Raw genomic sequence first — 17,417 nt, 5'->3', positions numbered from 1 at the left:
CCTCTGACCCTCCCCCCTCTCGTGCTCTCTGTCTCTCATTCTCTCTCTCTCAAATAAATTTTTTTTTTTAAAGATTTTATTTATTTATTTGAGAGAGAGACTGAAATAGAGAGAGCACGAGAGGGGGGAGGGTCAGGGAGAAGCAGACCCCCCGCCGAGCAGGGAGCCCGATGCGGAACTCGATCCCGGGACTCCAGGATCATGACCTGAGCCGAAGGCAGTCGCTCAACCAACTGAGCCACCCAGGTGCCCCACAAATCTCATTTTAAAATAGAAATTAGATAATACACTGAAATCATTTCAATTTCCCTTATCTCTAAAATGTTTAAAAACAATGAGTACTCACATTCTGCATATAACCAGAGAATCTCTCTGCCGTAGCTGAAATAGCATTTTTAACCTTCTTGAGTAAATCTTTTTTGGTCTCTGAATTACAGATATCTTTTTTAACAAGCAAGTGTGCAAAGCGTCTGTTAAAACAAGAAAAGTTTAGTGACATTTTACAAAAGTCTGGTTAGCATATTTTAAAGACTGTTAACAATGACACATAAAAGTTTAAGTGTCTAAAACTCTATTCTATAACCAATAAGGTAAAAGGTTACTTAGTAAGTATGTAACAATTACCTGATAAGTGCATTGAGTGGAATTTTCTTCCATGGGATACCTTGCTTAAGCAAGTCATTTGCAAATGATTGAAGTGAAAACAGAGACTGTAAAATAGCATTCATATAGCAGGTATTTCCCAAATTGGAGAAGCTGAAAATGAAAAAAATAGTACTTTTGAAGACAACAGTAGTTCCTGACATAGGTTCATTTAAGTAGGAGGTTCTCCAGTATAGCATGCATCACAATCACATGGAGGGCTTGTTAAAATACATATTGCTGGGCCTCAACTAGAAACTGTAGATCTAGACAGAGAGGGGGCAAAACTGTGCATTTCTAACAGGATTCCAGTTGATGCTGATGCTGTTGGTCTGGGGACCATACTCTGAGAACCACTGCATTATAAGACTGTAACAAAGAAAATTATACAGGGCGCCTGGGTGGCTCAGATGGTTGGGGTCTGCCTTCGGCTCAGGTCATGATCCCAGGGTCCTGGGATCGAGCCCCGCATCGGGCTCCCTGCTCAGTGGGAGGCCTGCTTCTCCCTCTCCCACTCCCCCTGCTTGAGTTCACTCTCTCGCTGTGTCTCTCTCTGTTAAATAAATAAATAAAATCTTAAAAAAAAAAAATTATACATTTTCAAATGAATGCTAAAAATAACTGGGGACTTATCCAAAGAGCTATTTGTTCTTATTTATAATTTTAATTTTTTCATTGAGAGATATAACTTAACTCACTTCTCTTAAGTATATGCCCAGAAGTAGAACTGCTAGGTCATAGGATATATGTGTTTAGGTTTAGCGGGTACTGCCAAACGTTTTTCTAAAGCACATATTTTTAAAACACTTGTATTTGAAGATATTCCCAAACTCTCAAAAAAGCTGCACAAGAATATTCTTTATCCATATTTACCAATTGTTAATCTTTTGTACTATATGCTTTACCATTTAATGCACCTCTCCCTGTATTTCTCCTAAACCATGTGAGAATAAGTTACATAGATCATAACCCTTCAGCCCTAAATGCTTCAGGGTGTATTTCACAAAAACAAGAAGATTCCCTTATATAATCAAAGCAGTTACCAGCATTATCAAATTTAATGCTGATATGCTCTTATCTAGCATACATTGACATTTGTGAAGAATACAACCTCCCCACCCCCACCACTATTTTTTAATGGACTGTTCCTAATGTTGGGTTTGCTATTTCTTCATGATGAGATTCAGCTCAGGCTGGAAAAGCACATAGTGACACACAGTGATACTGTGTCCTTCCAAGGGTTTCACATTCAGAGGTATATGATATTCCTGTGAACACCGGTGATGTCAATTCTGAATACCCTGGAGAACTTTCACTTCAGACTACGAGAAAGTATCAGGGTCTGGAATTATCCTACTACCATAGACAATGAAAAAAACAACAGACAAAATACTGAACATCAGGCAGCTCAAGATTGTGATCCTTAAGAGAAGGGAAACAAACAGTGTGAGTGCCATCCATTATGCAGGGTTTCTGGCTGCAGGCAATTTGTGAACTGCAATCCAGGGAGGGGTACCCAAACAGAGCCCAGAAATCATGCTGAACTGAGCTGAAAGAAACTGGAGTTTGATAGGCTGAGGCTGCTAAGATTTCTGGGACAGAGTACCTGAGAGGAGGGAGCTGTGCAAAGGAAGAACTCCAGAAATATGCACAGTCTCTTGGGTATTTGGCTGAATACCAACCTGTGCATGCTTAGGGTAAAACCCCAAGACACCAGGCAAGAACTTCAAGGAAATGAATGATTACTGGGGAGCTATTAACAGAATAATTCCCAGAGCTCATGCAGGACCCAAAATTGTTTGAGTTCCCACCATAGTGGAGAGACGTAGGTGAACTCATAGGATATTACTAGAAATCCCCGAAGAGCGGTGCTTTAGAAAAGGAATTAAATTAGTCTTAGAATAAAGTCCACTCTAGATTTGACACCAAAGAGCTTAATAAACACAAGTCTCAGAATAATCAAACCCAATTGCAGATATTAAAACAGCTATTATAAATATGCCTCATGTGATCACAGGTGCAAACAAAACCATAAACCTAAGAGGAAAGAAAAAGAAGATATAAAAGACCCCCAAATTAATTTGAGATGGAAAACACGATAGATGAAAATACTATTGAATGAGATTACCAGATTAGACACTGAAGAAAATACCAGTGAACTTGAAGACACAGCAACTTAAAATATAAAAAGTGAAGTATCTATATATTTTATGTAATACATAAAATTTTAGATTTAAATATTGTGTATTATATTCTAATTTAAATAAAACATAAAATATTAAATATAACATTACATTTTACATATTCCATTTATATATTTGAAATAGTTTATGTATACATAAAATCAAACATGTATATTTTACTTCTTTTTTCATAAAAAACAAAAGATAGGAATGCTATACAGTGTATACTCTTTAGTGACTTCTTTTAACTTAACACATACTTTGTTATTTTCAGGTTTCTTTTTTAAAATTATAGCCACCTTTGTGGGTGTAAAAAATGGTATCTCATTTTGGCTTTGAGTTCACATACCTTCTTCAACTTTTTACACTTTCTTTTTCAGAGCTGCACAACTCTTCTTTCTAGAAATCTGCCCATTTCATCTAGTTATCTAATTTGGTGGTGAAATCACAGTATTGTCTTAAAATCTTTTTTATTTTGGTAAGGTTGGTAGTAATACACTCACTTGTGTTTCTGATTTTAGTTATGTGAGTCCTCTCTTTTTATCAGTTTAGGTAAGAGGTTTGTTGATTTTGTTCATCTTTTCAAAGAATCAACTTTTGGTTTTGTTGATTTTGTATTTCTCTTGAATTTCTAGTCTCTATTTTATTTATCTCTCATCTTCCTTCTGCTAGCTTTTGGGTTTAGTTTGCTCTTCTTGTTCTAGTTCCTTAAGGTGTAAAGTCAGGTTATTGATTTGAGGTCATTTTTTAAAAAATCATGATAAAATACACATTAAGTCTACCATTTAACCATTTTTATAAAGATTTTTTTTTAAGCAAACTCTATGCCGAACGTAGGGCTCAAACTCACAACCCAGAGATCACGAGTCGCATGCATGCCCTACCGAATGAGCCAGCCAGGAGCTCCACTATTTAACCATTTTAAGGTGCACAGTTTCAGACGCATTAAGTACATTCACAGTGTTGTACAACTATCACCACTATCAACCTCCAGAATTTTTTCATTTTCTGGAACTGAAACTCTGTACCCATTTAACAATAATTCCCTATTGCCCTCTCCTTGGCAATCACCATTTTTTCTGACTCTATGAAATCTGACTATTCTAGGTAATTCATATAAGTGAAATCATACAGTGTTTGTCCTCTGGTGACCAGCTTATTTCACTTAGCATGTCTTCAAGGTTCATCCACATTGTAGCATGTGTCAGAATTTCTTTCCTATTTAAAGCTAAACAGTATTCCATTACATGTCTAAAACACATTCGGTTTATCTACCATTGGACACATGTGTTGCTTTCACCTTTAGGTGAAACATGGATGTATAAATATCTGTTCAAGTCACTGCTCTCAATTCTTCTGGATATATACCCAGAAACAGACTTGCTGGATCTTATGGTAATTCTACTTTTAATTCTTTGAGGAACTGCTATACTATTTTCCATAGCAGCTGCACTATTTTACATTCCCACCAGCAAAGTCCAAGGGTTCCAACTTCTTCACAGCCTCACCAACATTTCTTTTTTAATGTAGATGTTTCCTGCTATAGATTTCCCTCTGAGCACTGCTTTTGCCGCATCCCTCAATTCTGGTAGGCCGCTAAAGCTTTCATTCATCTCTAAGTATTTTTAAATTTCCCTTGTGATTTCTTCTTTGACATTACTGGTTAAGAGTGTGTTATTTAATTTCTACATATTTCCATTTTTCCATCTATAACTGATTTCCAGCTTCATTTTATTGTGGTTCAAGAAGATACTTTAGATGATTTCAAACCTTTAAAATTAAGACTTATTTTGTGGCCTAACATATGGTCTCTCCTGGAGAATGTTTCATGTGCATTTGAGAAGAATGTGTATTATGTTGTTATTGGGTGGAGTGTTCTATATACATCCGTAAGATCTAGGCAGTTTATAGTGTTGGTCAAATCCTGTATTTTCTTTTTTTTTTAAAGATTTTATTTATTTATTTGACAGAGAGAGAGATAGTGAGAGCAGGAACACAAGCAGGGGGAGTGGGAGAGCGAGAAGCAGGCTTCCTGCCAAGCAGGGAGCCCGATGTGGGACTCGATCCCAGGACCCTGGGATCATGACCTGAGCCGAAGGCAGACGCTTAACCATCTGAGCCACCCAGGCGCCCCATCTGAGCCACCCAGGCGCCCCCAAATCCTGTATTTTCTTACTGATTTTTCTGTCTATATATTCTATCCATTACTGAAAGTGGAGTACTGATGATCTTCAGCTATTATTTTACAACTGTTTTTCTCCCTGCAGTTTATTTAAACATTTTGTCTATTGAGGTGCCTGGATGGCTCAGTTGGTTAAGCATTTGACTCCTGATTTCTGCTCAGGTGATCTCAGCGTCGTGAGATTGAGCCTTTTATCAGACTTCATGCTGGGCATGGAGCCTGCTTATGATTCTCTACCTCTCCCCACTGCTTGCACATGCACACACTTAGTCTCTCTTAAAAAAGAAAAAAAAAAGCTCAGCGTAAAGGAATAGGTAAACAGAGAAGAAAGTGAAATACCTTCACTGTATATTTTATGTTATTATCTGCTAAGACATGAAACATATATATTACAATGGATAAGCCAAATTGGGAGATGCCACTCATTGAAGTAAAAAGATAACCTTAAGCTGGTACAAAAACAGTAATCTGAATGACACTGAAAACAAGCTGGTAGTTTGAGGACAGCAATTTGGTAATAGTAATAAAACATTTCAAAGTGCCTTCCTTTAATCTTAATGAAAATACACTTCCAATAATTTATCCTATAGAAAACTTCCAATAAATTTTAAAAAGATATGTATATGAGAATGTTCATTCTAGCCTGGATTGTAATGGGAAAAAAGGGAAATCTAAATGCATACTAACGTGGTTGAAGGTTATGTATTAATATATGAGGAAGCCCATGATCAATGTGGAGTGAAAAAATCAGGGAACAGAGAACAGAGCACAGTGGTTAAGAATGCAAGTGGAGGGGAGCCTGGGTGGCTCAGTCGGTTGAGCATTTGGCTCTTGATTTCGGCTCAGGTCACGATCTCAGGGTCATGAGATTGAGCCCTGCATCAGGCTCTGTGCTCGGCATGGAATCAGTTGGAGATTCACTCTCTCCCCCTCTCTCCCTTTCCCTCTGCTCCTCTCCCTGCTCATGCATGCCCACTCTCCCTCTCTAAAAATAAATAAAATCGGACGCCTGGGTGGCTGAGTCGGTTAAGCGTCTGCCTTCGGCTCAGGTCATGATCCCAGGGTCCTGGGATCGAGTCCCACATCGGGCTCCTTGCTCAGCAAGGAGCCTGCTCCTCCCTCTGCCTGCCTCTGTCTCTCTCTCTCTCTCTGATAAATAAATAAAATCTTAAAAAATATATATAAAAAATAAATAAAAATAAATAAAATCTTTAAAAGAAAAAAAAGAATGCAAGTGAAGTCCAACTGACTAGATTTACTACTGCTGTACCACTGACTATACCACCTTGAGAAAGTTAATTAACTTCTTTAAGCCTTGGTTACTTCATTTGTAAAAGCAGATTTTTGATACATCTAGCTCATAGAGGGGCTGTGAGGATTTAAAGAAAAAAATGTATTTAAGCACGTAGCACACAGTATTTGGCATATAACAAAGATTTCAGGTATGACTGCTACTATTATTATAGTTATTATACTATGATCTCTTTTTTATGTGTTTAATAAAAATATAAGCATGAAGGGGATGGGGAGGATATACATAAAACTGTTAAAGTATCTCAGCAGTAATGATGAAGTATGTGTGATTGGAGAATACGCATTTTCTACTTTATGATTATGTCATATACACATATTTTTTTTCAAAGTTCAAAAACTGGAGACTGGATAATGGAGTTACCATTATTTATGGATGTGATAAATCTTTAATAAGTGAGTACATATTTGAGAACTATAATTAATACAACTTTCATAATTTTTTTGACATCAAGCAAAATATGCTTCAGTTAATGACTTTATAAAAAGAAAGTAAACTATAAAGAATTTACCTACCCCTGAAGTTGCTGCTGTTGGTGAGAGGAAAGGGGCACTCTTGGTTTGTTCCAGCCAGTGTAATCCTGGTTACACCTCAGTTTTTTAACAGAAAGAGGAGCTGGTTGAGGAAGAAATCCCAAACTTCTTTTGGCAGAGGGAGTTTGGCTTGAAACATTGGTCCTATAAAACAGAATAGATAGTGCATAAGCAAAACAATTTTGCATGCTATTTTTTCCCCTAGCAGATTCAGAGAAGTCAATGTCTGGAAAAAAAAAACAATCCTAAACTTGAGGAAATATCAATAATGATCACCTGGGGAAAAATTCCCCAAATGTAAATTAGCAAGTCTGTCAATAGACAGCTGAAGAGGCATATGATACTATACCTACTTAACCTATAATTACTAATGACTTGAGAAAAACTATAATATAGTTTTACTTTGCTATTTACTTTTATTCACTTAATGGATATGATACATCAGTTAACATTTAGGCAGTTAACTTTTCCCACTATTACAAATAATGACACAAAAAATATTCTTTTACATAATCTCCTGGAGAACTTCCTTTAGTTTATATGCTTAGAAGTGAAAATGTTAGGAATAAGCATTTTTAATTTTTAATTTTCTGAGACCTTGTAATTTGTTTTTCAAGAAGGCTGTACCAATTCCTATTTCCACTAACAGTGAATTTCCATTTCTTCACATGGTCTCCATTACATTAATGAGGGAAACTGATCTCACTGTTGTTCTATTTTGCATCTTCCTGATTACTACTGAAGTTGAACATATTTTTACAATTGTTTGCTCTTCTCTGAACTGCTTTTGTGTACCCTTAGTTTTATACTGGGTTCTTAATGATTTGCAGTTTTTCCTATATTTCACGTTCTAATCCTTTGTCTATTATATGCTCTAAGTTTTTTCTTTTTTAATTTAAAGATTTTATTTATTTGACAGAGAGAAAGAGAACACCAGCAGGGGGAGTGAGAGGCAGAGGGAGAGGGAGAAGCAGGCTCCCTTGCCGAGCAGGGAGCCCGACTCAGGGCTTGAGCCCAGGACCCCAGGATCATGACCTGAGCCAAAGGCAGACGCTTAATCAACTAAGCCACTCAGGAGCCCTGTATATGTTCTAAGTTTTAAGTTTTTACATAGTCTTTATCAACCTTTTTTGGTTTTAATTTTTTCTTTCATAATTCAGTTTTTATTGGTTGTTCTGAGGATGAGTAGACATTTCAATTTGCACACAATTCTTAGTGTATGTACCAAAAATCTAAAAAATCATGTAGTTGTAATTCTTTTCTAAAACGTCTTCCAGCGGGGCACCTGGGTGGCTCAGTCGTTAAGCGTCTGCCTTCGGCTCAGGTCATGATCCTAGGGTCCTGGGATCGAGCCCCGCGTTGGGCTCCCTGCTCCATGGGAGGCCTGCTTCTCCCTCTCCCACACCCCCTGCTTGTGTTCCCTCTCTCACTGTGTCTCTCTCTGTCAAATAAATAAAATCTTTAAAAAATTAAAAAAAAAATAAAACATCTTCCAGTGACCTTCCAGCTTAAAATTTGAAGGCAAATTTTCCTTAATCAAGTACCAATTTATGATAATTGATAATAATTTTTCTTAACAAGTACCAATTATCTTGAAATGCTGATATGCTGTTACACTGTTAAGTCCCATTAATTCACAATATCATATACACTACATACTCAAATTTTCAATCTTTCACAGCACATTATCAAAGTTACTAGGAACACTGGACTGCCAAGATGTTACAGAGTGTACAAAATTCTGACGGGGGAGCCAAGATCAAGGAGTGGTTTTCTTTAGGAAACAATTCTACCAAAAACAACATGGGGAAAGAAGTAATTTAAAATGTTCATGACTGGGCACCTGGGTGGCTCAGTTGGTTAAGCAACTGCCTTCGGCTCAGGTCATGATCCCAGGGTCCTGGGATCGAGTCCCACATCGGGCTCCCAGCTCAGTGGGGAGCCTGCTTCTCCCTCTGACCCTCTCCTCTCTCATGCTGTTTCTCTCTCGCTCGCTCTCTAATAAATAAATAAATAAAATCTTAAAAGAAAAAAAAAGGTTAAACATTTAAAAAAAAAATTTAAAAAAATAAATAAATAAAATGTTCATGACCTATTAAATGCATGACTGACTCCAAACTGCCATTTAGTATGCTTGGTATTATAGGTTAGAAAAACTACCCCATCTATGGAATGTTAAGCTGACACCCAAGACAAAGTCTCCCATATTCAATATCCTACTACTTTCTGGTTGTACCAAGAAACAATCAGCAAATGATTTAACCTCTTAAAAAAAAAATTTTTACACTTAAAAAAAATGGGATGAGGTGGGATTCCCTCCTTAAAAATGTTTCTAGAGCTAATAAAAAACTTACATTTATAAAATAGTTGATAAAAATATTCCTCGGGGCGCCTGGGTGGCTCAGTCGTTAAGCGTCTGCCTTCGGCCCAGGTCATGATCCCAGGGTCCTGGGATCGAGCCCCGCATCGGGCTCCCTGCTCCGCGGGAAGCCTGCTTCTCCCTCTCCCGCTCCCCCCGCTTGTGTTCCCTCTCTCGCTGTGTCTCTCTCTGTCAAATAAATAAAAAATCTTTAAAAAATAAAAAAAATATTCCTCCAGATTATACAAGAAGGGAGACAAGGACCACAGATAAGACATGGTTTATGATATTACTCAGATGTGGCTTCTTTCTCTCCTGCTTCATCTGAGGCTGGACTCTCCTCATTTTTAGTTTCTCCATTTTCTTTTTTTAAAAGCTTTTTATTTATTTGACAGAGAAGGAGATCCCAAGCAGGGGGAGCTGCAGAGGGAGAGGGAGAAGGAGGATCCCCACTGAGCAGGGAGCCCAACATGGGGCTCGATCCCAGAACACTGGGATCACAACCCGAGCCAAAGGCAGATGCTTAACCAACTGAGCCACCTAGGTGCCCCAGTTTCTCTGTTTTCTGCAAGTATGTCTTTCCTGGTTAGCCACTTTAGCCTGTTTTCCCTTTGTTCCCTCTTTCCCCCTTTGTTTGCACTTTTTTTGTCTGAAGATTTATCCTTTTCTGCTGCCTTTTTTGGCTTCGTTTCTACTTTTGCAGGAGCAGGTTTCTCCTCCTTCACTGCCTCCCCGCACCCCAGACCACAGAGTTGACCTCCCTCTTGAGCATCCTGGTGGCAGGCCACAGTGCAACAAGAGCCTTTGCGAAGCTGGGCTGCCTGGCCACTGCCCTATGGTTTCAATTTTTGTGTCTTAAGAATTAATTCTGGGCGCCTGGGGGGCTCAGTCGTTAAGCGTCTGCCTTCAGTTCAGGTCATGATCCCAGGGTCCTGGGATCGAGCCCCACATCGGGCTCCCTGCTCGGCGGGAAGCCTGCTCTCCCTCTCCCACTCCCCCTGCTTGTGTTCCTGCTCTCGCTCTCTCTCTGTGTCAAATAAATAAATAAAATCTTAAAAAAAAAAAAAAGAATTCTATAATTCTGTAATGTAAGGTCACAGAAATATTTTCCTATTTTCTTCAAGTTTTTTTTTTTTAAGATTTTATTTATTTATTTGACAGAGAGAGAGCACAAGCAGTGGGAGCAGCAGAGGGAGAGGGAGAGGGTGAAGCAGGCTCCCTGCTCTGCGGGACTCGATTCCAGGACCCTGAGATCATGACTTGAGCCAAACACAGAGGCTTAACCGACTGAGCCACCCAGGCGCCCCTCTCCTAAAAGTTTTAATTCTCATTTTCCTCCTATTTAGGTCTTTAATCTGCTTACACTTTCTTTTTTTAAGATTTTATTTGTAAGTAATCTCTACACTCAATGCAGGTCTGGAACTCAACTCCAAGATTAAGGGTCACATGCTCTACTGACTGAACCAGCCAGGTGCCCCTACCCTAAAATTTATCATTAGCTTTCTATTAGTTATATCTCTTACTGTGCACTACTAAACACTGTAGTTTGAACAGTGCAAGGTATATTTGCTTCCATCCTTCTGCTTTCAACCTTTCTTCATCTTTATGTTGTAGTTGTTTCTTTTAAATAGGATACAGATTATTATTTTTCTTCCTTTAAAATCCCGTCTTTCTCTCTTTAACATACTGTATTTATATTTAACATCATGACTGATCTGGACTAGTACCTTTTTTTTTTTTTTGGACTAATAACTTTTAATATCCATGTACTAATTCTATCACCTGTGTCATTTCTGAGTCAGTATTTATTAATTTTTCTCCTCCATATGAGTTGTATTTTTCTGCTTGTTTGTCTGCCTAGTATATTTTCTTGGATGCCAGACACTGAGAATTTTACCTTATTGAGTGCCAGATATTTTTGATTTCTGTAAACACTCCGGAATTTTGCTCTGAGATGTGGTTAGGTTACCTGGAAACAGTATGATCTGAGTGAGTCTTGCTTTTAAGGTTTGTTACGTGGGAACAGAGCAGCAATTAGTCCAGGGATAGATTTCCTTGTTAATGAGGCAAGACCTTTCTTAGCATGCAAACTCCTGCTATCAGGAACAGGAACATGTCTGGCTTTACGTGAACTCCAAGTATTATTCCCTTAGATCCCGTGGGTGCTTCCTTCCCAGGCCTTGGCTAGTTTACTCACCTGCATAAGTTGATCAGCAGTCAACTGAATACTCAAGGGGGACCCTCTGCAGTTTTTTCTCTGTTTAGTTATCCCCTCCGGTCTCTGTTCTGTGAATTCCAGATGCCTGGCTTCCCAGGACTCCCAGCTCCATTTCCTCAACTCAGGAAGAACACAGGGCTCTGTTTGGTTCCCCCTCCTTGTGTGGCAGCCTGGGAACTTTCTCCAGGAAGCAAGGGGGGGCAGTCAACAGGCTAATTTCATTTGTTTCCCATCTCTCATGGATCACTGTCCTTCACTGTCTCATGTCCAATGTCATGAGACCCATAATATTTCATGTATTTTGTCCAGGTCCTCAGTTGTTTCATGAAGGAGGGCAAATCTGGTCCCTTTTACTCCATCTTGGTCAGAAGTGGAAGTCACCTTTAACTTTTTAGTATGTGTAACTTAAGTTCTCAAAAGTAAGTTAAAATGTTTTAATTTCCCTATACTCTTCCCCACTCCTGTATTTCTCCTTATTGTCTAATTTTTATTAATTGTTTTGCTTTCAAGCCTATTGTAGCCTCATTTTATAAAAACTATTGAACTATTTAGATGCATAAGATAATCCTTAATGGATATTAATAATAGTAGTTGCCTCTGGAAAAATAAACTAGGAATTAGAAAAGAAAGGGAGATTTACTTTCCACTGTATGCACCCTGTAACTTCTGAAGTTTCTATCATATGCACTTATTATACAAAAGAATTTTAAAAGTATTTACATTTTTAAATATGCTTTTATAATTTTTTTTTCTCACTGATATTTTCATTCCTTCCTTTGTTCAGTTTGCTTCTTGCAGAATAAATTGTCTCTGTATCTAAAAACAGCATTATTTGTCTGCACTCTTGAATTATAATTTAGCTGGGTATAGAATTCTTTGATGCTGTTACTCCAGTGTCTTGTTTCTGCTGTTGCTAATGTCAACCTCTTTTCTTTTTATAAATATTTTCCTTCAAGTAGCTTTTAAAATTTCATCTACAATGTGGATTTTTTTTTTAAGTATCTGCTGTTTGGCATTTGTTGAAGCTTTTCAATGTGTGGACTTTCATCATTTTCATCCATTATTTCTCTGACAAATTCCTTGTCTTTATTTTCCTTGGTCTTATTTTCTCCAAAATGCTATTAAGACATGGAGGATAGGGGTGCCTGGGTGGCTTAGTTGGTTAGCCTCTGACTCTTGGTTTCGGCTCAGGTCATCATCTCAGGGTTGTGAGATCAAGCCCTACATCCAGCTCTGTGCTTGGTGGTGAATCTGCTTGAGATTCTCTCTCTCCCTCTCCCTCTGCCCCTCCCCCCGCTCACATGCTTTCTCTAAAATAAACAAATCTTAAAAAAAAAAAAAAAAGACATGGAGGAGACCATGGAGCGCAACATAAGTCTCTTCGTTTCATTTCACATTAACCACCTTCTCTCTGTGTTGCATTCCAACAATCAGGCATTCTTGACTTGTTCAGTAGTTGCCTCAGTGTGGACCTCTAATCTGCATGGGACTTTACATTAGAGGTTCAGAATTCCTGTCCCTATGCTGGTAACACAGATGCCAGTCACTGAAATTCCCATTTCTGTGTATTTGCACTCTGCTCGGGGAGCATCAGGCAAGCAGCACATTTATGGTTCCAAACCCAGGTAGTTCTACAGAAGTGTTTTGCCTTGGTTTATTAGCACAGAGAGCAGTTCTAGATATGCAGCTTCATTTAAGAAACCAAATTCTGGCCTGGGGTCATGTTCAGTTTCCAATCTCATGCTGGTTTTCTACTTGACTCTAGTCTGTGCTTTCCATGTGCCCTATGACTTCAGCCTTTACTCAATATCAGTTTTTTTCTCACTGATTTGGAAATTTTCACTTCATCTTTGAACAAAGCTTTGCATTAAAAAAATTTATTTTCCTTAGCCATTCCCATGTGCAGTGAATTCTATTATTTTGAGAAGAAATTTGTACCACGTTTAATTATTTACAAACTAAATTTAGGTTTTTGTAAAAACTTGGATTCCTTTAAAATTCTTCTAATAAACAGATATATGTTTCTTAAATTCAAATAACTTAGTCGCCACTGCAGTTATAAAGTGAAATACCACTCAAGGCTGAATATACCTAAAAATACAGTATCAAATTCTTTACTTCACCTCATTTTATAAAATAATCAAGATTTTTTCTTTACCACTTTGAATTAAATTCTACTAAAAAACAAAGTATCCATAGGTCATTATATAGCATATCTATTATACACCACCATTACTCTTACCTTTTTACATTTACCACTGCCCCTCCAGGCTACATTCCAAGATCATGCCTTCTTCACAAGTACTCAGCAGTTGTCTCATACATTATATTCAATAAATCTCAAAAAAAAATTAATATCTATAGGATCAGCAATTAAATTTCTGAATAGCCTTTTTCAGTAAAATATACTAATTGTACAATTTGTGTACAACCTGTTTTTTTTTAAAGAAAATGTCTTAACTTTTGGTAGTAGCTTAACAAATACACAGGCAACAAAGGCAATTTAAAAATGCCTCAGGAGAGGGGCGCCTGGGTGGCTCAGTTGGTTGAGTGACTGCCTTTGGCTTGGGTCGTGGTCCCAGGGTCCTGATCGAGCCCCACATCGGGCTCTCTGCTCAGCGGGAAGCCTGCTTCTCCCTCTCCCACTCCCCCTGCTTGTGTTCCCTCTCTCGCTCTCTCTCTGTCAAATAAATAAATAAAATCTTTAAAAATAAAAATAAATAAAATTAATAAAAATAAAAATGCCTGAGGAGAGATCTTAGTATGTTCATCGCTTGGCATGATGGAAAATAACACTGCTCTAGAATCTGATCACATTGCCAGTCACAACCTGTGGCCTCAGTACAAATCTCCCTAGACCTCAGTTTATACATTTGCTGAAAAGTGTAAAAAAAAAGCATCTGAAAATTAAAACATTTCCAGATTACTATCTAACTAAAATGTCACGAGTCTATGATTCTGATCAATTTTGTTATTTTAAATTATTCACTTAGAGCATAACGGACAGCCTATCCCTTCAATTCAATATTCTCAAGAAGAGAGCACTTCAAGTCCTTCACAAGGTACATAACCAAACATACCTGTCTAAGTTAGTGCTACCAGAGGAGTAGTCCTTGGATCCAGTTCTGCTGCCATAAAAGGATGATGACTGTAAAGGTAAAAGCCCTAAAAAAAACAAACAGGAAAAATTTAATTCCTAAATCAACCATTCAATTTCATTTAGTAGTAAAATTATGCATTAGGTCTGTTCATATTTAACTTTTTCCCCCTTTCTTTTCTTCAAAGTAATATATATGCATGTTAAAAGATCAAACACTGTGGAAAGGTTGTAAAAGCAAAGAATATTCTCCTGCCCCAAAACTCTACAAGTTGTGCTTCTTATTTCTAACCATTTTTTAAAACTTAGTTTTCCTCATTTCCTTCATAATGCTAGATAATGTTTCTACTATTTCTTAATTTATTAATTATAAACAGTATCAGTTACCTCCATTATGAAAAATCAGAAATTGCTCATTTACATCACCCCATTCTTGCTCTCTTCTCTCCAACCAGTTATTGGTTGTGTTAATGTTAGTTTTACTAATTAACTTCGTAACTTTAACACACTTAAAACTTCTACATTTTATTTTATGAACCTTATCACTTGACCACTTCCTACTCTCTCCTCTTCCGCATCAACTTTTTTTTTTTAAGATTTTATTTATTTATTTGACACAGAGAGAGAGAGATCACAAGTAGGCAGACAGGCAGGCAGAGGGAGAGGGAGAAGAAGGGTCCTTGCTGAGCAGGGAGCCCGATGTGGGGCTCGATCCCAGAAGACCGGAATCATGACCTGAGCCGAAGGCAGACGCTTAATCGACTGAGCCACCCAGGCGCCCCCGCATCAACTTTCTAAGACATAACTTTAACTTCAACATTGTTACAGCTTATTACATCTTCAAGCATTCTGTTTTCTAACTATAGGTTGATTATAAAAGCTGAAAACCCTTAAGTGGAGTTTACATAATGTATTATTATTTCAGAGGTAAGAATTATATTAATTCTTTCTGGAGGAGTCTAAAGTCACAATCCTGAACCACTAAAAGAAGAATGTTCCTAGAGTCCCAATCAAATGAATTCTCTCAAACTCTCAAAATCATGCCATATTTTAGCTTGCTTCAATTTAACTTCCAGCTGACATGATATCCAAATCAATACCAGATAGATGAGTCTCTAAGGAGTTCAGAGGATCAGAGAGATATGTTAAATGTGGGAAACACTGACATCAATTTGTGGACAGTCTAACTTTTAGTTTTTGTAAAAATAGGGTACAATGTGAGCTTAAACAACTGCTTTAGGCAATTAATTCCAAGATCCTCTGGAACTTCTAACATGTAACAACACTCATAAAATTCAGTTTCAACCACTTTAACTCCTTGGATTCATTCTATGATCCAGATACTTTGATAATGAAAAAGTTTAATTTTAGGCAGTTAAATAGGGAAGAAGGTAAAGGTTAGATTCTTTGTTAACAGAATAAAAATTCCCTTATATTTCTAATACTTTAGCCAAGTACTGGATACAAATTTGGTACCCAATAACGAATACTGAATCATGCAATATTCCTGAAAAATGTAGAGAGATATGTCCCAGTTTAGGTTTTTATTTCTAGTCTAATACAGTACATCATATAATAAATGAGTATCTTATATGAAGACCAAATACTTACCTGATGTCCTATTCTCTTCTGACTGTTTCAAACTCAGCTGCTTCTCTCTGCTGCTGGTTAAATACTTTCTGGAGGGATCTGTCATAGCCTTGTTGTTCCTACAGTTAATAATTTAATTCAACATATATATGTATATAGGTATATAAAGACATAGTTCTTAATTTTAAATAGTTATTTCAGAATATTTACATTTCACATATAAATTTTTTTTTTAAAGATTTTATTTATTTATTTGACAAAGACACAGTGAGAGAGGGAACACAAGCGAGGGGAGTGGGAGAGGGAGAAGCAGGCTTCCCGCGGAGCAGGGAGCCCGATGCGGGGCTTAATCCCAGGACCCTGAGATCATGACCTGAGCTGAAGGCAGACGCCTAACGACTGAGCCACCCAGGCGCCCCTACAGTTAAAATTTCTTAAGTCGCATTTCCCCCTCTATTATTCCCAAATACCTGAACCTATATAAGTGGAGTGGGACCAGTCAGAGATACGCTCATGCTTTGATTAAAAGTGCTAATTTTAGGAGGCCCATCATGCATAAAGCCTGTGGCACATAATGCAGATACTCTACCCAGATTCCTTCTGACCCCATTTTTGTGTCCTCTCTTCCACATGAACTTAGGTACGTTTTTTTTTTTTTTAAAGATTTATTTATTTATTTGAGAGAGCGAGAAAGTACATGAGAGAGGGGAGGGTCAGAGGGAGAAGCAGGCTCTTCGCCGAGCAGGGAGCCCGATGCGGGACTCGATCCAGGGATTCCAGGATCATGACCTGAGCCGAAGGCAGTCGCTAAACCAACTGAGCCACCCAGGCGCCCTTAGGTACGTTTTTGACAGCAAGTATCTAGGGTTCTTTTTCACAGATTGTCCTCAAGCTACTAGAGATCCTTTGCCTGCACTCTGAGAGAGTCACAGGTAAGGTCAAGAAGCCCAGCTCCCTTGCCTTGGATCAGAACAACTTTAAGGTGAAAACATTTTTAAGGTGAAATTTATATAACAGATTTTCTCTCTGGAATTAGGATGAAGCCTAACCTCTCTGCTTAATTTTTGTGTGATATCACACTTAGGTTTAATCTCCTGCACTCACTCGCTTTCCCTACTCGCTTCCTGGTATCCCCTGGGAGTACTTTCTTAATAAAATAATTTGCACACACATCTCCATTTCAGGGACAGGATTCTGGAATTGGACCACTTATTTGGCAACAGCAACAGATATCCCACTGCTGGTGATAACACCTTTGGGACCTTATAGTTTACAATTACTATGATTTTTCATCTGTAGTG

General features: G+C 37.9%; 1 protein-coding gene across 4 annotated transcripts in view; it reads right to left on the bottom strand.

The window, feature by feature from the left end:
• USP37 (ubiquitin specific peptidase 37) overlaps window positions 1-17,417 on the bottom strand; it is an 86,966-nt gene that overhangs the window by 42,042 nt on the left and 27,507 nt on the right. For all 4 annotated transcript variants that reach the window (XM_081813608.1, XM_081813605.1, XM_081813606.1 and 1 more), the window contains 5 exons: window positions 16,138-16,235; window positions 14,510-14,594; window positions 6,835-6,996; window positions 625-756; window positions 347-470 (listed from right to left, as the gene is read on the bottom strand). In XM_081813608.1, coding sequence (XP_081669734.1) covers window positions 347-470; window positions 625-756; window positions 6,835-6,996; window positions 14,510-14,594; window positions 16,138-16,235 — 601 coding nt within the window. The remainder of the gene's footprint in view (window positions 1-346; window positions 471-624; window positions 757-6,834; window positions 6,997-14,509; window positions 14,595-16,137; window positions 16,236-17,417) is intronic.

The sequence above is a fragment of the Leptonychotes weddellii genome, chromosome 3 (genome assembly GCF_054177405.1).
Source record: "Leptonychotes weddellii isolate Sample4059 chromosome 3, ASM5417740v2, whole genome shotgun sequence".
NCBI lineage: Eukaryota > Metazoa > Chordata > Mammalia > Carnivora > Phocidae > Leptonychotes > Leptonychotes weddellii.
The sequence above is the reverse complement of the archived record's forward strand: the minus strand, read 5'-3'. Positions and strand labels throughout refer to the sequence as shown.